This window comes from Podarcis pityusensis (assembly GCF_964106645.2).
Source record: "Podarcis pityusensis genome assembly, chromosome: 4".
NCBI lineage: Eukaryota > Metazoa > Chordata > Lepidosauria > Squamata > Lacertidae > Podarcis > Podarcis pityusensis.
Window position 1 is genome coordinate 44,938,912 of NC_138027.1, and position 25,757 is coordinate 44,964,668.

The window sequence follows — 25,757 nt, forward strand, 5'->3', positions numbered from 1 at the left end:
GAGAGGGTATGGGGCTTGTGCAGGAGGTAGGGCAGGTTTCCTCACCCTCGGCCCTCCAGATGTTTTTGGTCTACAACTCCCATGATCCGTAGCTAGCAGGACCAGTGGTCAGGGATGATGGGAATTGTAGTCTCAAAACATCTGGAGGGCCGAGGTTGAGGAAGCCTGGGGTAGGGGGTGAGTTTCATTGCACAAGCATAGATTATTGCACTGATAGGACATTTTAGTTGGGTATTACCTTAAGTAAGTACTTTTTTAAAAAAAAAAAAAAAGCCAGTTGCATTACCCTGTGGGTGCTAAACAACTAACATGGGTAGTTGGGTTTGAAATTAGGAATGTGGCTCACATATTCCGTTATCCTAAAAACAAATTTAGGATTTTGAGTGTTTCTTGAAAGCATCTGTTGCCTGCAAATGAAAGATGGAGCATCATTTCCTGCTAGGAATCATGGAATCACTCATTTTCCACGGTCTGCAAAAATGGGGCATTTGGAAATTCTGAGTAGGTTTTATATTAATCAGTAGGTAGTTCTGGAGGAGACGAGGATGGCTTAACAATATGTAGCATCTAGATTAAAGGAAGCATGAATGAGCAGGATTGAGAGTTATTCAACTTCACTATATCTGTGTACCCACTTAACTTTGTTCTGTACCACTCACAGAATGCATCTGAATTAATAATGAAAATACATTGTAGATGCCAATACTCTATGTTCCTTATTCAGCAATGTATTTGGCAATTCATTAATTAAGCCTGATGCATTAGGCTTTTCAGTAAAGGGCTATGTTTCTCAAAACACCTCATTGTTACTAAGCGTCTAAACTGTTGACAGACACCAACAGAATGGTACAATGCACTTCTTTCTTAGATATTATTCTACTTTCTTCTCTCTTTTTTGAAATTTGACATATCAAGTATAGCATGCAATAGCATGCCTTCATTTTTCAACCAAGAGAATGCGTACAGCAGTTTTTTTATTCATAATTAATACGTGCACACAGATTCCCATTACGCTTCATACATTGAACACATTCATGAGAACACCCTCTTGGTTGTTAATAGACTAATTAAAAGTGCTCCAACCTAGTAGAAAGGGAAATGTGTGGATAATCATAATGTGCATTTTGGTACACCTACCCATCCACAGTGAGATGCTAACTGAACTAGCTTCATGCATTATATGATGAAAATGAAATAAACATGCACAAGGATGGACAAATCTCTCAGTGTTGGTTTCTCTCCGTTTCTCTCTTTTTCCTCTCTGGAGTTCAGTTGTTTCCCATTTCCATATCAGTTTCTAAACCACTCTTTTAAAAAAGTTAGCATGAAAATTCATATACATTTTGAAGTGCACTTCCTCAACCATATACACTTTTGCAAGCAATTTCTCTGTATTTAATGCATTTTGGGGTGGTATTTTCACTATTACAGTCGAACCTTGGTTTTCGAACAGAATGCGTTCCGGAAGTCCATTCGACTTCCGAAACGTTCAGAAACCAAGGCGCGGCTTCCAATTGGCTGCAGGAGCATGCTGCAGCCAATCGAAAGCTGCAGAAGCCACACCGGACGTTCGTCTTCCAAGGCAAAGTTCTCAGACCGGAACACCTACTGTATTAGCCTGAATATAAGCCTCACTTTTCCCCCAAATTCTGACCGTGAAAAGTTAAAGTGCAGCTTAAATTCACGACCTTTCAAAAATTGGCTTTTACAATATCGCTGCTGAAACAGACATATGGTATGGTACATGACACCAGTCAAGCTTGCAAAAATCTATCATGTGCCCGATAATAAATGTTGGAAATGTAAGGAAAATGAAGGTACTTTTTTTCACCTTTGGTGGATGTGCCCAAAGATTAAGGCTTTCTGGGAAATGATATATAATGAATTGAAAAAGGTATTTAAATATACCTTCTTGAAGAAACCAGAGGCCTTTCTCCTGGGCATAGTCGGCCAACTTTCTTTATGTATGCTGTGACAGCAGCAAGAATTCTTATTGCAAGGTATTGGAAGACACAAGATCTACCCACCTTGGAAGAATGGCAGATGAAGGTGATGGACTATATGGAACTGGCGGAAATGACTGGCAGAATCCGAGACCAGGGAGAAGAGTCGATGGAGGAAGATTGGAAAAAGTTTAAAGATTATTTACAGAAATATTGTAAAATTAATGAATGTTAGAATGATGTTGGATAGAAACTAAGTGGTCTTTAGCTGAAAGGTTACAAGGGAAGATGAAAAAAGGGTTTATTATGTAATATGTAAAAATCTAAAATTACAACATTTTTATGATTAATGATTAGGATACTAAAAGAGGGGAGGGATTTGCTGAACAAAATAATTGAACTGGAATACAAAAAAGGGAGATGTGAGGAGGTCGGGGAAACAAGCAAATGAAAGATAAGATATGGAAAGACTAATCTGTTTTTTAACTGTTTTTATTTTGTATTTTCATTTTCTATTTGTTTTCTCTTTTTTTTCTTCTTTCTTCTTTCGCTTACTTTTGTAATATGTTGAAACTTTAATAAATATCTTAAAAAAAAATATGAAACAGACATATGGTAAAATGGAGCAGGTTTTTCCTGTGGAAAATTTCCTGAGGAATTTTAAGGGAGCGGCTTATATTCGGGTGTTGTCTTTTTTTCTCCCCCCCCCCTTGAATTTTAAAGGTGCAGCTTATATTGAATTATGAATTATAAAGGCGTGGCTTATATTTGGGCCTGTACTATTGAAGGGAGAGACTTCTGGGTTTGCGGTGTTCAAGTTCCAAGTAGTTTGTGAACTAAGCTGTTCGAAAACGAAGGTACAACCGTATACACATTTTTTTAGCACGCTTTCCTCTAAAATATGCTTTTTGGTTGGAGAACTACATCACAAAATTGAAAGAAGTGTGTGATTTGAAGGATAGTATATTGCTTTGGGAAGTGTGAATCTGGTAGGTTTGCCTTAAAATGTACACACAACTAGGACTCCTTTTGATTCTTCCTGTGACTAGCTGCCAGTGACTACAAAAGGACCAGTAGCTTTTGGTTTGTACATGCACCACTTAAATTGGGTTTCTGTTTGTGGTCCACTGTAATTTTTCTCATGTATTTATGTAATTTGTCACATCTGCACATAGCAAGTACTGCAAATTACAACAAATGTCTTTCTGGAAATTGTTAAATAAACCATTTTAAATGTGCCATAATGAAAATAAAATATATTGTCTGCAATTTTACTGGGGATACATTATAGCTCTCTCTAATTAAGCCAAGACTTCATTATAGTGCTTCTCATTATCATTTGCAGTATTTTATTATAATTATCTATGTTAGGTATAAGGAATTAAATTAATGTTTTTAATAACACCTTTAACCTAAGCTGATGTACTTCTGCATGACAAACAGTGTAATAACCACACTCAAATGCACACTTTAATTGGCCGTTGCATTAATTCTTTTGTAGTAAAATTATTTCTAGAACAGATTTGCTTTTTGCTCTTCATGTACTGCAATTATATTCCTTGTATAGTTCACAAGTTATAGTAGCACAGTCTTCAATTACTATGCTGCAGTAATTTTCTTTCAAAGCATCACAGGCAGAAGATTTATTGTAGGACATGCAAAAAAGTCTGATACTTCTGTGTAAGTGTTCATGGGAACAATCTGCTCGGCTTAATCAGAACTTTACTTTGAAGCAAAACCTAACATATTACACCACCATTTGAGGAAAAGAATGGACCCATTGAAACAAAGAAGCTTGATTTATTGAAATCCACTGATTTCAACGGGTCCTTTCTGAGCATGATGATCTTTTTCTTAAATATTTACAAGCCTGGTGGATCAGGCTGGATCTTGATTTCAGTAAGGCTTTTCACAAAGCCCCCCACAAAGTTATTGCAGAGAAGCTGTTTAAAGGTGGCCTGCATGAGGTAAATGTTAGATGAATTTGTAGCTGGTTGACTGACAATACCCAAAGAATGCTCATTAATAGTTCCTCATCATCCTGGGGGGAAAGTGACAAGGGCGATGCTGCAGGGTTCTGTCCTGGGCCCGTTGTTGTTCAACATCTGTATAAATGATTTGGATGAAGGAACTGAGGGGATGCTCCTCAAATTTGCAGATGAGACCAAACTGGGAGAGGCAGCTAATGCCGCAGAATCAGGATTTAATATGACCATAACAGATTTGAGAACTGGGCCAAAACTAACAAAATGAATTTTCATAGGGACAAAAGTAAAGTTCTGTACTTAGGCAGGAAGAACCAGCTGCACTAATATAAGATGGGGAATACATAGCTTGCCAGTATTAAATGTGAAAAGGTCCAGAATCTTAACATGAGTCAACAGTGTGTGCAGCAGCAGCAAAAAAAAAAGAAAAAAAAAAGGCTAATGCTCTTCTAAGACAACAGAAATCTTGTGTCCTAATCAAGGGAAGTAATAGTCCCACTCTATTTTGCCTTGGTCAGGCCACATCTGGAGAACTGTGTCCAGTTCAGGGCCCCACATTTTCAGAAGGATATTGACCAGCTACAATGTGTGCAGAGGATAATAATCACAGCAGCCCACCATCAGTAGAATAAAACTAACCTTTCTCACAACAGTTCAGGAGATTATTCAGAAATTAGCTTTCATTATCAGGAATGGTTGAAGGAGTTGGGTATGTTTAACCTGGAAAGGGGGAGACTGAGAGGAGATCTGATAGCCATCTTCAAATATCTAAAGGGCTGGCAAATGGAAGATGGAGCAAGCTTGTTTTCTGAGATTCTGACTAAGCATCAGGGAAAACTTTATGACAGTAAGAGCTGCTTGACAGTGGAACAGCATCCCTCAGAAGGTGGTGGATTCTCCATCAATGGAGATTTTTAACCAGAGGTTGGACAGCCATCTGTCATAGTTTCTTTAGATGAGATTCCTACATTGCAAGGGGTTGGACTAGATGACCCTTGGGGTCCCATGCAACTCTAAAATTTTATGATTCTATGATTCTATTTGCAGGGCAATTTGCAGTTCCCCAACCCTGATTTATAACACATAGTTCTATGTAAAAACAGTGGTTGATGTAATACAAGGAAGACACAATAACTAGAATAGTCTTACTTACTTATTTAAATGGTGCAACTGTGTGTGGATTCATGAAGCTTGTAAATGACTGAAATAAATTGGACATGTCACCACTTAAGTTACGCTTATGGAATCTTTGCTGAAAGATACCAGTGAGCCTTTTCCCAGCATGGTAAAGAGTTACTTTTTATTCTCCCCTTATAACCTGCAAAAATGATTGTGAATGGTAGCATTAACCTGTGCTTCAAAAGTTCTAGCGGTCTTGGTGCCTTTGGAATTAAAATGAGGATGTAGAGAAAGTCAAGGTCATTCATTCACATTGGGTCCAGTTATCTCAGCTCCCTGCATTGAAGGTTTTCCGTTATTAGACACACACACAGAGAGAGAGAGAGAGAGAGAACAGCTAATGTTGATCAAACATTCATTATGTTTGCCTGGATCTTCTTGACAAATGAATCCTACTTAGAAATACTTTTAATATTTTATTTTATTTACTTATTTTATTTTTTATTTCTGCACATAAGTGACTTGTGTCTTCTTAGCTCTTTGGCTTGCAAAGTATTTGCAAAGGAATTTATGCAAAACTCTAATTTATTTATCATGCTTATTTTGCCTCCCCGCCCCCCCAGGAAGCCCAGGATAGCAAACAACAAAACAGCAAATACAACACATTATTTTAAAAACATTTGACATTTAAAGTCATTTATGACATGGCCCTGCACACAAAAAGGAAATAATACATTCTGAGGATGGGGAGAGAAAAGGCCTAAATCTAGTTAGTTATTTATTAAGGTATTTCTTCAATGGCTGGCATCCCCACTGATGATTATTTACTCAGAAACATGAAAAGGGCTGCATTGTCAAAGTATTCCACTCAGTCACTTTACTAATTTTGTATGCTCTCTTGTTTCCCTGGCTAAAAGTAGCTGTCCAAGCAGTCACCTTAATAGTCTGTGTGGAATTACCACAGAGCAGCCTGAATATTTAAATTTGTCCAGCATTCTCTCCAGGCATTTATGCCATAGCTCTCCATAGCCTCCATGTGTCAAGTCATTTAAGCAGATATTGGATGGTTTTGATCTCACAGTTTCCTGTGGGGCTTTATAACTTAATACTGGAATGTAATTATGGAATCCAACAAGCCTGGAACCATCCCCTTAACCTTGTCAGCCTAAGAAAATTGTGGGCACAGTGCTTTTAATGGCCTTTATCACCAATGAATTACTCTCTTGCTTGAGGGTTTTTGGGGAAAAGGCAGCTATCTTGACCTGTCTTGCTCCTCTTTTATTTCTGGACAACATGACTTCTTTTGATAGGCAGCAAAATGTAACTTGTTGGTGTCCAGTTAAATATGATCTGCTATTTCTAGGTTTAGGGGATGGGATGACACAGCCATTGAGGCTTGGTGGATGTGTTCACAAAACTACTGACACAAATCTGTACTCATCATGCTTTTATTAATGCTTGTAGAATGTGCTCACAAGGCAGTATTGTAGTCAGTCAGGATTTTTAATTTAAAATGGATCTAGCCCTTTGCAAATTTAATGTCTATTTAACGCCACTGGAGGTTTTTAGCTCTGTCTTACTGAATATTATTTTCTTAACTTATGTTTTCATATTTTCATATTCTCTTGCAATAGTTTTTCTCTGGGATTGGGCTGTGCCCTTAGTATGTTTTGCTGTGTATATTTGCAGCATCAGGCTAAAAATCTTCTAAAGTCATATATTATTTATTTAGAACCATCTTTAGCATTTCTATCTGAGTTTAAAAAAAACAAAAAACAAATTTCCTATTCTTCTGTTTATGAAAATAGCAGAATATATGACACAAATGACATCTGCATCCAGGCGTATCATTTCACAAGACACAGGATATATTTATGCATATACTATGAACCCTGGGTGAAGTCATCTCCACCTCCCACATCACAGCAGCTGGTGGTCTGTCACCTTACTGATGCCCACAGAACCCAGTCAGTGACCCCCAAAAGACAGACAAAGCAAGTTCAGGCAAGTGTAGAATGACATTGCATTTCTCCTTCTACCGATGAACATCTTTTTCAAAGGCAATTGAGTGTTGCCTTCCTGGAACTGAATATTTGCAGTAACTGCTGGGACAGAACTTTCACCAAGTGAGGCCTGCCAAAAATGTTGCACTGTAGAGTGCTTTCTGTTTAGGATTCCAGCCAGCTAGCCATGTGCTCCACCAGATTGCCTGAACATGCTCAGTTCCCATTAGGCCTTTGGGGTGAAGGTTTAGTCCTTGATCTTTTCCCTTCAAATTTTTTTTTGTACTGCAAACTTTCAGATTCTCCTCAGCATGATAACATTTTCCTATTCTTTTCACAACCCTGTTTTGGTTACAATTCTGTGGCACTTCACATCTGAGGTCACTGTTAGAGGGAACAACAAGCAGCGGAGCCAACTAGGGTCTAGCGCAGACTATATTATATCAAGAGTAACCCTTGAGACCACAAACACTCAAAAATAATACCAAATGGTGTGCAAAGATGTCTTGTTTCCTCTGTGAGCTAACACCAGTTATTACGGAAAGTCTGTACTGCAGCCCTATTGATGACAGTACAAAATGGACCAGGTTTTAAGCCACTAGCTGAGTTGTGCTTAACAGGCAATCTTGGTGAAAACTTGAGAAGACCAGTTAGAGGGCTTTTCTTTTCTTTTTTTAGTGTGAGGAACCTTATACCAAATTAGGTTGGACCTAGTACATGGTTCTGCCCCTGACACATAATTAGGAGCTCTTGTATTTGGAAAATGTATCCATAATTAAATCAGCATGTCTATAACTTGTGTCTACATTAATTCTTTGCATTGGACAAATACATCATCCATGTTGGAAAATGATAGACTATTCCTTTATCCTTATTTTTAATATACCTATAATCACTACATGTTCATCACATACATAAAAAGAAGTATGTATATCAACATATTCTGTTTCTTTCAGATCATCTTTCAGTCTGTTAGAGGCACACCACAGTTTCTCAAAGCAAAAATGGTGTTATTAGCAATAGTAATAGCATACTAGTAGTTTAAGGAATCTAATTTGCAACCACCATTATTTATGATAGAGCTTTCCTGTGGTCAAAAAAATGACTGATTGTGTTTCCTGAAGGAATACAGCCACTAAGGAAAACTCTCTTCTAGCAATTTTTGAGCAATTTATAAACTTTGTGATGTGGCGCAAATTTTGTAAAAGACAAAACTTACTATATATTTTAGGATTAAACTTCAGTGGCTTCAAAGCAAATCTAGTCTAAAAGCACCACTGAAAGATAAAAGTACTTCATGGTTGTATGCTTTAAGGCATTTTCTCATCAACCTACAGTACAATCCCCCAGAGTGCTTATGTGTGAATAACTGACAAAATTGCAGTATGCCTGGGGTTTATAAGCATAGTATAATCCAATATTTGTTCAATAGTAGGTCCACATGGTGTTCCAGACAGGCCATAATGATCCAACTGAACGTGTTGTAGGAAGGGATAGCTCACTCAGTAACAGATATAGCCTTAGAGAAATACAGAATAGTCAAGCATTCCTGGCTTACCTACACAGTTCAAAACTGCATCACCTTGCGGGGGAAATGTGAGTGTGATGGGGCTTTTAAGACCCATCTTTATCCCTCTCTGACCCCACCAGCACTGGAGTCCAGCAGTAGCAATGTTAGCATCATAATATCTTAGAGCATTATTCTCAGTATAAAAACTGGCCCCTATCCAGAGAGCCTCATGTGCACCAGAGTGCTGCATGAGAGAAATATCCCATCCGAAAAGCTGGTGAGCACTTGTTCATTGGTTTAGCTTACTGTTTCTTGGGAAACAAACACAATTCTTTTCCTTCACAAAGCTAATCAGAGATGTCTAAGTACTTATGATTAATCATTTTACATGTGGGTGTTTCTACATACCATTTGCTGTAGGATACATGTGTTGTTACTGCCATGAAGCACCCATTCCCATGTGCAGGATCATACCGTAAAGCAGAATATATGCATGGAAGCCTGTTTCTAGGCTCTGGGTGAACACGCTTGCTGGAGTGAAGGAATCACACAGAAGAAAAAACAAAGATGACAGTTTATGTTCCTAAAGGATTGGGTGAGGCAAGGTGAAGCAAGCAAATACAATGATAATAGAATCATAGAACTGTCCATCATCTAGTCCAACCCCCTGCAGTGCAAGAATCTCAACTAGATTATATGGCAGATGGCCATACAACCTATGCTTAAAAACCTCCAAGGAAGCTTCTGTCTGTCCACAGGGCCCTTACCTGCTCTCCAAGAATTCTCAAAGATTATAGACAGAAGCTCTGAGATTACATCCACAAGCTTCCAGGTCTGCCACGGGCAATGGCGGACAGCAGAGATCGCTAGCACTGAGCAGTGAGGAGATGGGAAGGCAGTGAGGGCAACACACCTTCTCTTTAAAAATCTGAGGGTTTTAGTTCAGGTTCTGGATGGTCCAGCAGTGTTAGCAGACATTCTCACAGAGTTGCGTGTCGAGGTCCCCAAGCCACCCCCCAAATAACTCACAACACACACTTAATTTTTGTTTAAGGTTTTTGGCATAATTTTGGCCACAACTTTATTTAAATACAAAACCGTGAGTGGTTGTTTAGGCATTGGTTAAGACTATCTGTCCCCCCGCCTGGGGACAGAACTGACTTCCGGGCACCACCGAAAGACAGTGCGGGGGAAAGCAAGTCGGGGAGAAATGGAGCTGAGTCACAGACCCTCAATTCTCATCCGCATGCTCCCCAAAGGCTTGCCGGCCCTAGTCCCATTCCAGGGATTGGACGAAAAGATGGCAAGCCCCAGGATTCCTTTAACGGAATTCCCTTTCCGCAGCAACCATGGAGGGGCAGGCCCAGCCTATCCTAACCCCTCCTCCACCAATTTATAACCAATGCCTAACCGCCAATTGAGCCCTTTACGCTCACCGCCAACCACTCACAATCCCAACCCAACCTTCAACCTTGCAGTTACCGCATCCAACCAAACATCATTCCCCAGTACAGAGAGATGTACTCCATCATTGCGGTAAAGGGCCAGGGCCTTGAAGGTAATATCCGGGTGGGAAATAACCAACCCACCCAATTCCGCCACCTTCTTACACACTGCGGAATTAATGCGCTTCCTGGCCCTTTCAGCAGCCTCAGGTCGAGAAATGCCGTGCCAATTGCGCCTTTGCAGCAATTGTGATCAAAATATTTTAACTGTGGGTATTAAGGTCACCAATTCCCCCAAATCTCTCTGAATCGTGGAGCGGAGAGTAAAGCAATCATAAGTTGCCACATCGTTCTCCCCCAGCTGAACCACAATTGCCATGGGGGGGCCATCCGAAAGCACCCTCTGCTTAAAGTGTGTGTGTGTTTCTTTGTGGCTGATTAGCTGTTCTCCCTGTGCAAAGGTCAGAGGGGGCAGGGTTTCTGTTGAGGCAGGTGATTAGCTGTGGGAGGAGCTTATCAGAGCTTGCAGGGCAGTTTGATCCATCTTTTAGATTTAGGGGAGCTAGTCTCAAACGTTTGTTGGGGGAGACCTAGGTTTTTTTGTGGGGGGAGTTATTTTTCCTGTCTTCACGCTTTTTATGATGGAGGACCGCTGTAGCCACCCCCAACGACACGTTCTCAAGATGGAGGGGGGGGGAACAGCTGCAGTCACCTGCGGTTCCTGCGCAATGTTTGCCATCTTGCCAAAGGTCGCAGGCAGCTTTACCTGCAGCAATTGCATGTTGATTGCCCTCTTAAAAGACAAAGTCCAGCAACTGGAGGAACGTGTAGCTACGCTCCAAAGAATTGGAGAGCTGGAGCTCTTCTTGGAAGCAACAGAGCACACCGTCTCCACCAAGGAGGAGACAGGGGACTCCCCTGAGAAGGACGCTAGTTCACCAACACAGGAGCCAGATATATGGAGAAACGTGACTCAAAGAAGTAGGAGGCCCAGGGTTCGCTCTGATTGTTTAGAAATACACAATCGCTTTGGGGTCCTCTCCCCTAGCATGGAAGACGAAGAGCAGACTCCATTTGAGGATCTCTCCCTCATTACAGTCGATCAGGTATATGAAGACGAGCAGCAAAGTCAGTCCTCAGGGAATGTGCAGGCGACCTTGGAGCGGACAGCTCACGGAAGAACCCCGACCAAACCTAAGAGGAGGCGTGTAGTGGTGATAGGGGATTCCCTACTGAGGGGAACAGAAGCAGTGATCTGTGGGCCTGACAAGATGTCTCGGGAAGTGTGCTGTCTCCCCGGGGCTAAGATCCAAGATGTAACTGAACGACTGCAAGGAATCATAAAACCCACTGACAAATACCCCTTCCTCTTGGTTCATGTGGGAACCAATGACACTGCAAGCAATAGCCTCCAGAAGATCAAAAGAGACTACGAGGCTCTGGGCAGGAAATTGAAGCAATTAAATGCACAAATTGTGATCTCATCTGTCCTCCCAGTTGAATGACGTGGCCCAGGGAGAGAGGGAAAATAGTGGAAGTGAACAGCTGGCTTCGCAAATGGTGTAAACAGGAACGGTTTGGATTCTTAGATCACGGACTGCAGTTTCTTGAAGATGGACTTCTGGCAAGCGATGGGCTGCACCTCACAACGGTTGGGAGAAATGTTTTTGCCAAAAATCTCAGAAACCTCATCAGGAGGGCTTTAAACTGACTAATGTGGGGGAGGGAGACAGTGCTCCTGAAGGTAGGAGTCTATCAATTGATGAAGATGATCATCCAAATGTCATAGACCAAATGGAGCAAACAGCACACAGACCTAGTGGTGGGAGGAAAAAATCCTTAAATAAGAGTCACGGGGGAATGATTAATGGACTTCAATGTCTGTACACTAATGCGCAAAGCATGGGAAATAAACAAGATGAGCTTGAGCTCTTGGTACAGCAAACTAAATATGACATAATAGGCATCACTGAAACCTGGTGGGATAAGTCCCACGATTGGAATGTAATAATGGGGGGATACAATCTATTTCAGAGAAACAGACCAGACAAGAAAGGAGGAGGAGTGGCGTTATATGTCAGGGATGTGTATACCTGTGAAGAGATCCAAGATTTAGAACCTCAAAGCCAAAGTGAGAGCATTTGGGTCAAAATTAAGGGAGAGAAGAATAACAGTGACCTCATTGTGGGAGTTTACTATAGATCCCCAAGCCAAACGGAGGACATAGATGATGCCTTCCTGGAACAATGGCCAAGCATGCAAAAGGAAGGGAGATAGTAGTAATGGGGGACTTCAATTACCCGGATATTTGTTGGATGTCAAACTCAGCCAAGAGCACAGATTCCTCACTGGCCTTGCAGACAACTTCATTGTCCAGAAAGTGGGAGAAGCAACAAGAGGAACAGCCATTTTAGATCTGGTCCTAACCAATGTTGATGACCTGGTTAGTGGGGTAGAAGTGGAAGGATCATTAGGCGCGAGTGATCATGCTCTTCTGAAGTTTACTATACAGCGGAAAGGAGCAGCCAAGCATACTAGGACTCAATTTCTTGACTTTAAGAAAGCCGACTTCATAAAACTTAGGGAAGTGCTGGGTGAGATCCCATGGACAGTAATTCTAAAAGGAAAGGGAGTTCATGATGGCTGGGAGTTTGTTAAGAGGGAGATACTAAAAGCACAACGTCAGGCAATACCAATGAGACAGAAACATGGAAGGTGCCTAAAGAAGCCAGGGTGGCTATCTAAAGAACTTTTAACTGAGTTAAGATTAAAAAAGGATGTGTACAAAAAATGGAAAAGGGGGGAAACCACCAAAGAGGAATTCAAACAAATAGCCAGCACGTGTAGACACAAAGTCAGAAAAGCTAAAGCGCAGAATGAACTCAGGCTTGCTAGAGAGGTTAAAAGCAACAAAAAAGGCTTTTATGGGTATGTCCGTAGCAAAAGGAAGAACAAAGAAACAGTGGGGTCACTCAGAGGAGAAGATGGTGAAATGCAAACAGGGGACACAGAAAGAGCTGAACTCCTCAATGCCTTCTTTGCCTCAGTCTTCTCCGATAAAGAAAACAATGCCCGACCTGAAGAATTTGGAGCAAATGATTCAGCAAAGGAAACACAGCCCAGAATAACTAAGGAGATAGTACAAGAATACTTGGCTAGTTTAGATGTATTCAAGTCTCCAGGGCCAGATGAACTGCATCCAAGAGTATTAAAAGAACTGGCAGATGTGATCTCAGAACCACTGGCAGTCATCTTTGAGAATTCCTGGAGAACAGGCGAAGTCCCGGCAGACTGGAGGAGGGCAAATGTTGTCCTTATTTTCAAAAAGGGGAAAAGAGAGGACCCAAATAATTACCGCCCAGTCAGTCTGACATCAATACCAGGGAAGATTCTGGAGCAGATCATTAAGCAAACAGTCTGTGAGCACCTAGAAAGGAATGCTGTGATCACCAATAGTCAGCATGGATTTCTGAAAAATAAGTCATGTCAGACTAACCTGATCTCGTTTTTTGACAGAATTACAAGCCTGGTAGATGAAGGGAACGCAGTGGATGTAGCCTACCTTGATTTCAGCAAGGCATTTGACAAGGTGCCTCATGATATTCTTGTAAAGAAGCTGGTAAAATGCGGTCTTGACTATGCTACCACTCAGTGGATTTGTAACTGGCTGACTGACTGAACCCAAAGGGTGCTCATCAATGGTTCCTCTTCATCCTGGAGAAGAGTGACTAGTGGGGTGCCACAGGGTTCTGTCTTGGGCCTGGTCTTATTCAACATCTTTATCAACGACTTGGATGAGGGACTCAAGGGCATCCTGATCAAATTTGCAGATGACACCAAATTGGGAGGGGTGGCTAACACCCCAGAGGACAGGATCACACTTCAAAACGACCTTGACAGATTAGAGAACTGGGCCAAAACAAACAAGATGAATTTTAACAGGGAGAAATGTAAAGTATTGCACTTGGGCAAAAAAAATGAGAGGCACAAATACAAGATGGGGGACACCTGGCTTGAGAGCAGTACATGTGAAAAGGATCTAGGAGTCTTGGTTGACCACAAACTTGACATGAGACAACAGTGTGACGCGGCAGCTAAAAAAGCCAATGCAATTCTGGCCTGCATCAATAGGAGTATAGCATCTAGATCAAGGGAAGTAATAGTGCCACTGTATTCTGCTCTGGTCAGACCTCACCTGGAGTACTGTGTCCAGTTCTGGGCACCACAGTTCAAGAAGGACATTGACAAACTGGAACGTGTCCAGAGGAGGGCAACCAAAATGGTCAAAGGCCTGGAAACGATGCCTTATGAGGAACGGCTAAGAGAGCTGGGCATGTTTAGCCTGGAGAAGAGGAGGTTAAGGGGTGATATGATAGCCATGTTCAAATATATAAAAGGATGTCACATAGAGGAGGGAGAAAGGTTGTTTTCTGCTGCTCCAGAGAAGCGGACACGGAGCAATGGATCCAAACTACAAGAAAGAAGATTCCACCTAAACATTAGGAAGAACTTCCTGACAGTAAGAGCTGTTCGACAGTGGAATTTGCTGCCAAGGAGTGTGGTGGAGTCTCCTTCTTTGGAGGTCTTTAAGCAGAGGCTTGACAACCATATGTCAGGAGTGCTCTGATGGTGTTTCCTGCTTGGCAGGGGGTTGGACTCGATGGCCCTTGTGGTCTCTTCCAACTCTATGATTCTATGATTCTATGATTCTAATTAGCGGGATGAATTCGCTCCACTGCATTCTGCGCCTGGACATCCACAACACCTGCACATGCTGCGGGAGGCCAAGACCCAGTCCCCTTCCAGACTGCCTAGCTCTGATGCCAGCCCAGTAAACGATGCTGTGCCCCACAATCCAGATGCGGACTGGAGCTAGAAACATGGGCAGGAAGGCCGAGATGGCACCCCCAGTCCAGACTCGTCAGGGTGCTTGCCAGCTCAGTGCATGATGCTGTGGCCGACAATCCAAATGCGCACAGTTGCTCCTATGAAAAAAGGAATAACAGACAGGCATCAGCACAGGCATCATTGGCGACGCTTCCTGACATAACCTTTGTCAGCGTCAGACCCGTATTCACAATCCTGTCTACTAACAGGCCCCAGTGCGCAGCCTTTGCAGCAGCACCTATTCGGAAGGAATGAGGCGTGTTCAGCGGTAGGCAAGCCGCAGGCTGCAATAACTGGCGCACGACGTGAGCAATTAGATGCCTGTCGAACCGGAACCCATTTCTGTGCACTAGGATCGAGCCAGCCCCCAGGGGAACGAAAAGCCAAATATTTCCGGTATCCAATAACAGGGCAAGGGCCCACCTCACCTGTGACTGGAAGCCTGATGGTGGCAACCCTGCTCACTAGGTCTGACTTAGAGCTCCAGACACTTATGATAAGCTCCAAAGCAGATAAGGAAAAGTCCTGAGGCAATAAGCCTCCAAACTCTCAGCCCCGTGCTGGCTCCAACACAATTTCCCCAACCCTCAGTACACCAAAATTGCAATGGAATACTGAAAGAAGTCTCGTCTTGATCTTGAACCAGCCGACAAGTCTTAACTTGTTGCGATACTGCATAGGTCAAAGACTGACCAGCTTCCTGCCTGCTGTCCTGTGAAGGTTGGAGCCTATTCCAACCTTCCGAGACCCTGCGCACGACACACTTTTAGAAGGGTCTCTGAAAAATTAAAGCTTTACTCTAGCAGACATTGCAGCGGACTGAATTCTGATAGTTTTAACAGTGCATCCGATCTGCAGCAGGTGGGCGAATTACTGCAGGTCCTGCTCAGAGGAAGGGGGTGTTAGGATATTTCCGTTCCACCTTAAAAGGGAGCAGGCTTTGTGAGTAACAGAGTCTGCGCATGTCCTGTTCACAGGATGTTTATGCTTGCTGTTTCCTTTCGATTTCAGTCGGGTCGAGATGCTGACTCAGAACGGTCATGTTTTTCTTTGTTCTGTTCATCGCTAAATAAAGTCTGTAAATATGCTCTTCTGCTCTTCTGCGGTGCAAGCTTTCTGGCTGTGTTTCTGCTGATAAAGGATGTGCACGAGCCTGGAATGTGGCAGTCTATTTCCAAGGCTTCGTGTCGCTAATTGCTGGATCTGCGTGGCTACAGAGATCGATGGACGTCCGGCAGCCGGCTTGGGGCTCAGATGGACGCTATCTCCCTGGCAGTATCCCAACAATGGGATATAACAATGGGCCCAGATTCACAGCACCTACAGGAGAGTAAAGCTGCAACAGACTGCGTCTGAGAGGTATGTCAAAAGCGAAAGAGAGGTTTTTCTCTGTTTACCTCGGAAGGAGCTTTTGGAACTCCGGCAGATTAATGGCTCTGGGAGCCAAGCCAGAGAGTTCGTGATTAATGAGCTGCCAAGATAAGAAGTCTTTGAAGGCATAAAGAGACTCCCGGCTCAAAGGAAAAGCTGAAATGGAGTTTTTCCAAGCTTCACAGGCCATTCACTGCCCTAAGTTACATGGGCAGAATTATGAAACCTGGGCAAAATGGTGTGAATCTTTGCTGCGTCAGTTTGGGGTGTGGCATACCGTTTCTGAGCCCCCCCCCCCAGTTCCTCTGACAGAGAAATGGGAGGCCGAAAATTTGAGGGCGATAGACGTAATCGTCTTGTCCGTCTCTCTGGAGGAGATAAAGACGCTAGCTGGCAATCTGACTGCACGTGGCATGTGGAATGCTTTGATGAAAGCTCACAAGCCAGTCATCCCAGCCCAGAATTTGACTGCATCGGAGGTCCTAGCTGTTTCCCAGAATGCGAGTGAATGCAGGGATGCTGAGGGCACCGGTTGCAAGCTGCAGGGGGAGCTGACCGTCACATCATCCCAGGCAGCATTCCAGCCTCCAGGGGGAGCCAAGGAGTCGGCAGCTGAGAGCTCTGTTTCTCGTGGGAACCAAGGTCATCGTCTTTGCAGAGGCCGGAAGGCCAGGGGTAAACAAAGACAGATGCCTGCAGATGGCCAGAAGCAGAGGGAGGGTGAAGAGCCCGCGCCAGGGAAAAACAAAGCATTGTTTGCTGGCACAGTTTCACCAAAGGCTAAAGGCACGTCTGCTGACCAGAAGCAGGGGGGCAAGCTGCAAAAGCCCACGCCAGTGGAAAACAAGGTTATGTTTGCTGGCACAGCTTCACCAAAGGCTAAAGGCACGTCTGGTGGCCAGGAGCAGCGGGGGGGCAAGCTGAAAAAGCCCACGCCGAAGGAAAACAAGGGTTTGCTTGCTGTAAAGACTGCTCCAACAGCCAAAGGCAGATTTATTGTCGATTCAGGTGCGAACCGCCACGTTTCGAAGGACCGCCATCTCTTTATCTCCTTCAAGCCTCAGGAAGGTGAGATCCACCTGGCTGACGGAAGGACGTTGCAAATCGCAGGAGAAGGGACTGTGAAACTTGCAAGTTTGCACACAACCATCAGCGGTGTACTTTATGTTCCAGGCGCTGCAAGCAATTTGCTAAGTGTCCCACAGCTTACTGGGCGTGGTTTTCAGATATCCTTCAAGAGGAGCGTCTGTGTCATCAGTAAAGGCAAAGAGGACTATTTGCATGCAAAGTTTATGGATGGTTTGTTCCATATAACTTATGATGACACTGCTGTTGTATCTAATGCTGATTCTTGTTGTGTTGCACAAACTAACAAAGTTCTTCATGCAGGATGCATTCACGATGCACATCGAAAATTTGGTCATCTCTCTTGGAAGGCACTGGCCAAGATGCCAGAGGTGGTTGAGGGTTTGAACATCAAACCCTGTAAATTTCACATGAAATGTGTATCTTGTGCAGAGAACAAGGTGAAGGTTGCTCCAAAAGGCAAGGAGTCTAGCAGGCAGGCTTCCAAACCCTACCAGCTAGTGCATGCGGACCTGGTTGGTCCACTTACGCCCTCTTTAGGTGGAGCAAGGTACTTCATGGTTCTAATTGATTCTTTTTCCAGGTACATTCATGTGTTTTTGCTCGAACAGAAATCGCAAGCGTTTCCGAAGTTTAAGGCATTCTGTGCTTGGTTGGAGAATGCCCACGGCAAACGTATCAGTTGTTTGTTTACCGATCGAGGCGGGGAGTTCACTTCTCAGCAGTTTGAAGCTTTCCTGACTGAGAAGGGAATCCAGCATGACATGTCAACGCCCAGATCGCCATGGATGAATGGGCTTGCGGAGCGAGCAAATCAGACATTGCTGCAAGGAATGAAAACCTTGTTGCATGATGCCAATCTCCCTGATAAGTTTTGGGGGGAAGCTTTGGGGAATTTTGTTTACAGTTTTAATCGCAGGTTGTCATCACCCATTGGCTGTACCCCCTATGAGAAGATGTTTGGCAAGAAACCCAACACCAAACACATGAGAATCTTTGGTTCTGACATGTGGGTACACTCCCCACAAACCAACAAGCTTGGGAAGCGTGGGGCACATGGTTTGTTCATGGGGTACGAAAAAGGTGCATACAGGGTATGGATGACTAACTCTAAGTCCATTAAGTTCACAAGGAGTGTTGAGTACAATCCTAAGTGGGGGGAAAATGTGGGAATTTTCCAGAGTTACCCAGAGGAGGATGAAGGTGATGTCAAGCAAGCAGCTAAAGCTGAGGAAGCTGCTGAGGATGAGGATGAGGATGAGGATGATGAGGATGATGATGATGATCAGAGTTCGGATTCCAGTTCAGTGGGCGGTGCTGCTGCTGGTGTCAGTGACAGTGATGACACAGCAGACTACCAGAGCGCAAAGGCCTCAGTCAGACCATCTGATGCGTCTGACAATGAACTGGAAGAACCACTGTTCACCATTGGTCAATTTTCTCCTAAGAAGGAGGAGATGAGTCCAGAAGACTTGCGTCTAGTACGCAGATCTGAGAGAGCCACGAAGGGCAGACCTCCAAAGAGGTATGCTGATGAGTTTGCTAAGACAGCAACTGCTGTTCTTAGTAGCTCAGAGAAGGTGTGGGAACCTTCAAGCTTCAAAGAGGTTCAGGAGTTAACCTCTAAAGATGCTGAGCCTTGGCTTAATGCCATGAAGGCTGAAGTTGATTCCTTGAACAGGAACCAAACTTGGGAACTGGTACCGGTAGTCCCAGGAATGAGACTGGTTGGCAGCAAATGGGTCTTCAAGGCCAAGACAGACCAGAATGGCAAGGTAGTCAGACACAAAGCCAGATTGGTTGCCAGAGGTTTTTCACAGGTACCAGGACAGGATTACCACGAGACCTACTCACCCACAGTCAAATATGAGAGCATTCGGCTGATGCTCAAGATAGCTGCAGAGGAGAAACTGCATGTTTCCCACCACGACATTAATACAGCTTTTTTGTACGGGATTTTGAACGAGGAGCTGTTTATGCTTCCACCTGATGGGATGGAGATACAGAAGGGAATGGTCTGTAAACTGCGGAAATCCTTATATGGTCTCAAGCAGAGTGCCAGGTGTTGGAACACAAAACTCACTGAGACGTTGCTTTCTCTAGGTTTTCACCAGGGCAAAGCTGATCCATGTGTGTTTGTCAAGGAGGAGGGGCAAAACAAACTGTATTGTTTATGTTTTGTTGATGATCTTCTGATGTTTTGGAAGAATCAGGCTTTTTACCAAAGCACCCTAGCTCAGCTGAAGGAGCACTTTGACATGAAGGATCTTGGTGAGGTATCCAACTATCTTTCTCTGCAGGTGGAGAAGGACCAAGCAGGTAATTTTCTGGTACATCAAACACAGAAAATTGCTGATGTATTAACCAGGTTGAATTTGGTTGATGCAAACCCAGCAGACACACCGATGGTGACAGGTTACCAGGTAGACAGTACTGCTGAAGCGTTTTCTGACACAACGCTGTACAGATGCGTTCTAGGCAAGCTAAATTTCATTGCCAGATGTTCAAGACCTGACATAGCTGTAAGCTGTAATCTGCTTAGCAGACATGCCAACAATCCTACGATTCAGGATTGGAAAGCTCTGAAGCGCATAGCCCGCTATTTGAAAGGGACTATGCACTACAGGCTGAGGTTCACCAGTCAGAAGACTGGAGGTCTTGAAATCTTTGCTGATGCAAGTTTTGGAAGTGACACCACGGATGGTACAAGCACTTCTGGAGTATGCTACATGTACAACCACTGCCTGTTTGACTGGTTGTGCAAGAAGCAGACGACAGTGAGCCTAAGTTCCTGTGAAGCAGAACTCAATGCCCTGTCATTTTCACTCATGGATTGTGAATGGTTGATGCAACTGTTTAAGGACATCGGGGTTTCTGTGAAATGTCCTGTACAAGTGTATCAAGACAATAGATCTTGTTTGGCTTTGCTGAACTCCGAGAGTTGCAAGCAAAGAACCAAGTACTTGCAGATTAAGCTACATCGTGCAAGGGAATGTATTCAGAAAGGACTGATTCAGGTGTCCTACATGCCAGGAAATGAAATTCCTGCTGATCTGTTGTCTAAAGTTGTTAACAAAGAACAACTTAAGGTTTATGTACAAAGGTTGCAATTGGGTTGAACCACAGGTACTACAGGTTACACGGAAAGGGGGAGGATGTTAGGATATTTCCGTTCCACCTTAAAAGGGAGCAGGCTTTGTGAGTAACAGAGTCTGCGCATGTCCTGTTCACAGGATGTTTATGCTTGCTGTTTCCTTTCGATTTCAGTCGGGTCGAGATGCTGACTCAGAACGGTCATGTTTTTCTTTGTTCTGTTCATTGCTAAATAAAGTCTGTAAATATGCTCTTCTGCTCTTCTGCGGTGCAAGCTTTCTGGCTGTGTTTCTGCTGATAAAGGATGTGCACGAGCCTGGAATGTGGCAGTCTATTTCCAAGGCTTCGTGTCGCTAATTGCTGGATCTGCGTGGCTACAGAGATCGATGGACGTCCGGCAGCCGGCTTGGGGCTCAGATGGACGCTATCTCCCTGGCAGTATCCCAACAGGGGGCAGGTCCCTCTGAATGGCCGAGGACTGCCAGCTAAATTTTAAGAAATCAGTCCAGGCCTTCTCATACGACCTGAAAGCGGATGGGGAAACTTAAACTACTACTCCTCATAATTATTAATTGTTGCCAAGTGCCACAGGAGCTCCAGAAAAATCCGGCTATAGCTGGGCGTCCAGAGCCCAGGATCTGAAGCTCTCCAACTGAAAAAATGGGATAGAGCGACAGCGAAAACATTAGATGATCCCGAAATAAAGCGAGCAGAAACGCAATATTAAACCTTAAGCAGTGCGAAGACTCTGCCAGAGCATGAGGACCATTTTGCCAGGACTCTCACACTGCCTGGTTATCAGACCAAGACAGACCCGACGGTCCCTAAACTCCTCAGTCCAGATGTGCGCTGACACTACAATGGGGAAAACTCGAGAAAAGTTAGGTCACATGTGATTGCCTTGCCCTGCCAGGCTCAAGGCCACTGTACATGATGATGAAGGGACCCCGGGCCATGAGACCACCTGGCCAAGCAGGAATGGAAGGGGCAGCCTGGAGCAACCACCCTGCATGCAAAATTTAACTGACCTAGGAATGATAGGATCTGACAAAGCAACACTTGCTTCAGAGGAAGTATTACAAGAATAACGTCCTTCAAGGCAAACAGCTTTTCCACAGGCAAGCAGATGTTTGAGCAACAGTATCCAGCTAGCCCCCAAATACGTTAAAAGGGGCAGTAGGACTCACTGTCCTCCACTGCCAACAGAACACCCAGCTCCTCAGGGAATAAAGGGGCATCCAGTAAGTCTAAGCAGAGGCTGATGTCACATGAACCAGCCAGTAAAATAATCCACATAACGATACCCCCAGTTAAACGAGTCTTGACTCGCAATGTTCAATCCAGAAAGGTGCTAAAGGACTCAAGTGCTGCACAGCCTATTGAGCAACCCACTGGCATCGCCTTATCAATATAAGGACCATCCAATTAAAGCCTAACTACTTAAAATCTTGAGGGTGAACCGGCAGCAGCCTAACAGCTGATTCAATATCGCATAATGCCAACAAGTCACCTCCTCCAATTTGTTGGTAAGCTCAACTGCCTGATCCAAAGATGCATATTTCACGGAACAATTCCAGAGGGATAGCATCATTCACTGAGGTGTCTTTGGGGTGCGATAAATATGGATCAGATGGAATTATATGGGGCTTTTTTAGGGACGATCCCCAATGGGGATAAATGAAAATCGGGACTAGAAGGAGAATCAAGGGGATCCCACCATACGTCCCAATGCAAGCTGCTTCCTAACCTTCTTTCTGGCTACCACAGGTAGCTCTCTAAGTGGCTTTTGAGTTGCTGTATTCTGAGCCACTGGCTGAAAAGCCAGAGGAATCCAACACCTTGGGAAAAACCCTTCCCACAAGCACAAAGCTACTGACCCATCTAGATAACCTTTTAGCCAGGCTTTCAAGGGAGATATTTTTATGGAAATATGGGCGAGAGGTATTGAGTTATTGCTTACCAGCCCCCGCTTGGGCAAGAAGCCCTGCCTTGTGTTGCCACCATGATGTGTAAATTTACAGGGCCAACGCTGGCCAGAAACCCTAAAGAAGTCCCAACAAAGCTGCCACCGGGCCAGCTTCCTGCATACCAGCTTCAGGTTCTATTGCTCAGGGAATTTCCATTTGAAATGTGGAGCTGCGCAAGTGGTCCACATGTCCCCGTCCCTGCGATCCTAGCGAGCTGAGGGGATGATGGCAGCCCTGCGTCTAACATTCCCATCATAGTGAATTACCACTTATAGAATAGTGGGGTTGGAAGGGACTCCGAGGATCATCTAGTCCACTCTCCCACAATGTAATAATAATAATAATAATAATAATAATAATAATAATCTATTTGTACCCCGCCTATCTGGCTGGGCTTCCCCAGCCACTCTGGACAGCTTCCAACAAAATATTAAAATACAGTAATGCATCAAACATTAAAAGCTTCCCTAAACAGGGCTGCCTTAGATGTCTTCTAAAAGTCTGGTAGTAGACATCGGGTGGGAGGGTGTACCACAGGGCGGGTGCCACTTCCGAGAAGGCCCTCCACCTGGTTCCCTGTAACTTGGCTTCTCACAGTGAGGGAACCACCAGAAAGGCCCTCGACGCTGGACCTCTGTGTCCGGGTACAGTGATGAGGGAGCATGCAGCTGTCCCATACAGGGACCGATCCTGCAACCTAGGCATTACCGGCACCATACGCTGACCAGCTGAGCTATCCAGGATGATCCCTAAAGACCCGGAACAGCCTCACCCTGACCCCTGGAGAGGTCCAAGGTGATGTCTGAATCATCATCAGAGCCCAGGGATGATTTACCTGCAAGGAGGTGTAAGCATCATCCCTGTTCCGCTTTTTCCTGCCTCTGAAGACGCTTCCTTCTGGAAGAAGGCACCTGGGGCATCAGCAAGTCATCCTCTGCAGGAGAGGCAAGCTCTGGAGGCATCTGCAAAGGCCCTGTCATAGTCTGCAAAAAGAAAAATACCTAAACAATGTGAGGAACAGGTGAAACCAATGCTTTGTGCACCACATGGGGACGCTATTCAGGCCAGAAACGCTGCCAGAGGCCATCAAATTCTAGGGCCAAGCGGGCCAAGCCCTAGGATCCCCTGCTAGGCCAGACATAAATGTTTCCAATGAGATAACAAACTCGAGGCAGCCCACCGCCTGTCCAGGTACCCCTCCTTGCCCTTTAGAGGGAAGCACCTCCTCAAGAAACCCAAAGTTCTTTTTGGGAGCAATATCACAAATGGGCCAAACTACCCAGCAACAAAATAGTCCAAAAGGAGCAGCTTGTTTTCCTTTGTTATAACAATGGCTAAGTGGGGGATATGAACCCTGTCTCCCAGGTCCTAGTCCTGTACTCTAGCCACTAAGCCACAATGGCTCGTCTCTAAAACGGCAGTCGCCACTATCAGGGAAAAACAAACTTGAAGAAAATAAACTTGTTCAGAAACAGCATAGTTAAAGAGCATACAAAGAGTGCTCATTGGTGGCACAGAGACCCTCTGGCTCCACTCTGTCTGCCTAAGATATACATTAGCAACAAGTGAGCCTGCAAACAAACAGATACATTCTTAATAGAGAGAATGAGTCACATGTCACAGAAACTTAACAATTTACTGTACAGTGGTGCCCCGCAAGACGAATGCCTCGCAAGACGGAAAACTCGCTAGACGAAAGGGTTTTCCGTTTTTTGAGCTGCTTCGCAAGACGAATTTCCCTATGGGCTTGCTTCGCAAGACGAAAACGTCTTGCAAGTTTGTTTCCTTTTTCTTAACACCGTTAATACAGTTGCGACTTGACTTCGAGGAGCAACTCATAGAACGCAGTGTACATAGTAGCCTTTTTGGGGGGTTTTAAAGACTTTGGTGATTTTTGAAGCTTTTCCAAAACTTCTTTTGCAGCCATTTGGTAAGTTAAGCTTTTAAAACTTTTTTGGGGGGTTTTGGATTTTGGGTTGGGGTGTTTGGAATTCAAGGACTTGGTGTTGGGGAGGGGTTTGCGAGAATCTGGAAGCTTGTGGTTTTTTTCTGCATTTTTATGATTTTCTGTGACCATTGGGCCACTCTGCTTTTTTTTAAAAAAAAAAATCTGGATTTGAATTTCTGTGTGCTGGGTGGTTGGGGGAACAGTTGGGGAGGGGTTTGCAAGAATCTGGAAGCTTGTGTTTTTTTCCCTGCATTTTTATGATTTTCTGTGACCATTGGGCAACTCTGCTGTTTTTTAAAAAAAATTCTGGGTTTGAATTTTGAAATGCTCTTTAAAGTATGTGTGACTTTAAAGAGCACTTAATAAACTCTTGTTGTACCAAATTTGGCTTTGTTTGGACTTTTTTTGACCATAGGAACGCATTAATTGATTTTCAATGCATTCCTATGGGAAACCGTGCTTCGCAAGACGAAAAATTCGCTAGACGAAAAAATTCGCGGAACGAATTAATTTCGTCTTGCGAGGCACCACTGTACTGCTAACTGTAGCAGGTTTAGGCTTGCATGATATGTGCAGGCCGTGCAGGCCTCCCTGCTTCTGCTCTCTGCCTTTTTTGTCTCATTGCAATATTATAGGAACTGAAAATAGTGCTCCCACCCAAGGCTTGATTAAAATTCAGCCAACAGCACTGCAATCACCCAAAATAAAGCCAACCTATGAGGATACTATAAACGAAAGTGATTCCAGGTAAGCTGGGAATTTACTGTACTGCTAACTGTAGCAGGCTTAGGCTTGAAAGATATGTGCAGGCCGTGCAGGCCTCCCTGCTTCTGCTCTCTGCCTTTTTTGTCTCATTGCAATATTAAAGGAACTCAAAATAGTGCTCCCGCCCAAGGCTAGATTAAAATTTGGCCAACAGCACTGCACGCACCGAAAATAAAGCCAACCTATGGGGATACTATAAATGAAAGTGATTCCAGGTAAGCTGGGAACAGCCCTGACTAGCCCCACAATTTAACAGGCGAAAATGTTTTTGCAAAAGAAAGCCCCTAATGGGGGCTCTCTCCCTATTGGGAAAGGCAAGCCAAGGAGGATTATGCACAGGCAGCGCTCACAGGTACAGGGAGAATCTTCCCACAGGGCAGGGAAAGGGGTGGGGTGAGAAATCAAACAGGAAAAAGGGGGAATTAAATTAATTAAGGGACTAGAGAAGATTAAAAAGAAGGGGAAAATAAAGAAATGTAACCAGACAATGAGACAATGAGAAGATCGCTCCACTGTCCTCCAGACGGTCCAAGTGCTCCAGGTGATCCATTGCACACAGCAAAGAGCTGATCCGTTGCACGCAGCAAAGAGAAAGCTCCAGGCTGCGTGCAGAGTATTTAAACATTTTACCCCTC

The 25,757-nt window shown here is 44.1% G+C and overlaps 1 protein-coding gene and 1 long non-coding RNA gene across 4 annotated transcripts in view; one reads left to right on the forward strand and one right to left on the reverse strand.

Moving 5' to 3' along the window:
- Positions 1-11,832: 11,832 nt before the first annotated feature.
- LOC308476414 (uncharacterized protein) overlaps positions 11,833-25,757 on the forward strand; it is a 145,711-nt gene continuing 131,786 nt past the window's right edge. Inside the window, exon 1 of the mRNA XM_081003990.1 lies at positions 11,833-11,884. Within this exon, the coding sequence (XP_080860116.1) occupies positions 11,866-11,884 (19 nt within the window). The 5' untranslated portion in view covers positions 11,833-11,865. The remainder of the gene's footprint in view (positions 11,885-25,757) is intronic.
- The window catches only part of LOC308476421, a 133,168-nt gene continuing 129,430 nt past the window's right edge, over positions 22,020-25,757 (reverse strand). For all 3 annotated transcript variants that reach the window (XR_013985877.1, XR_013985878.1, XR_013985879.1), the window contains one exon: positions 22,020-23,392. This is a non-coding gene — a long non-coding RNA (uncharacterized lncRNA). The remainder of the gene's footprint in view (positions 23,393-25,757) is intronic.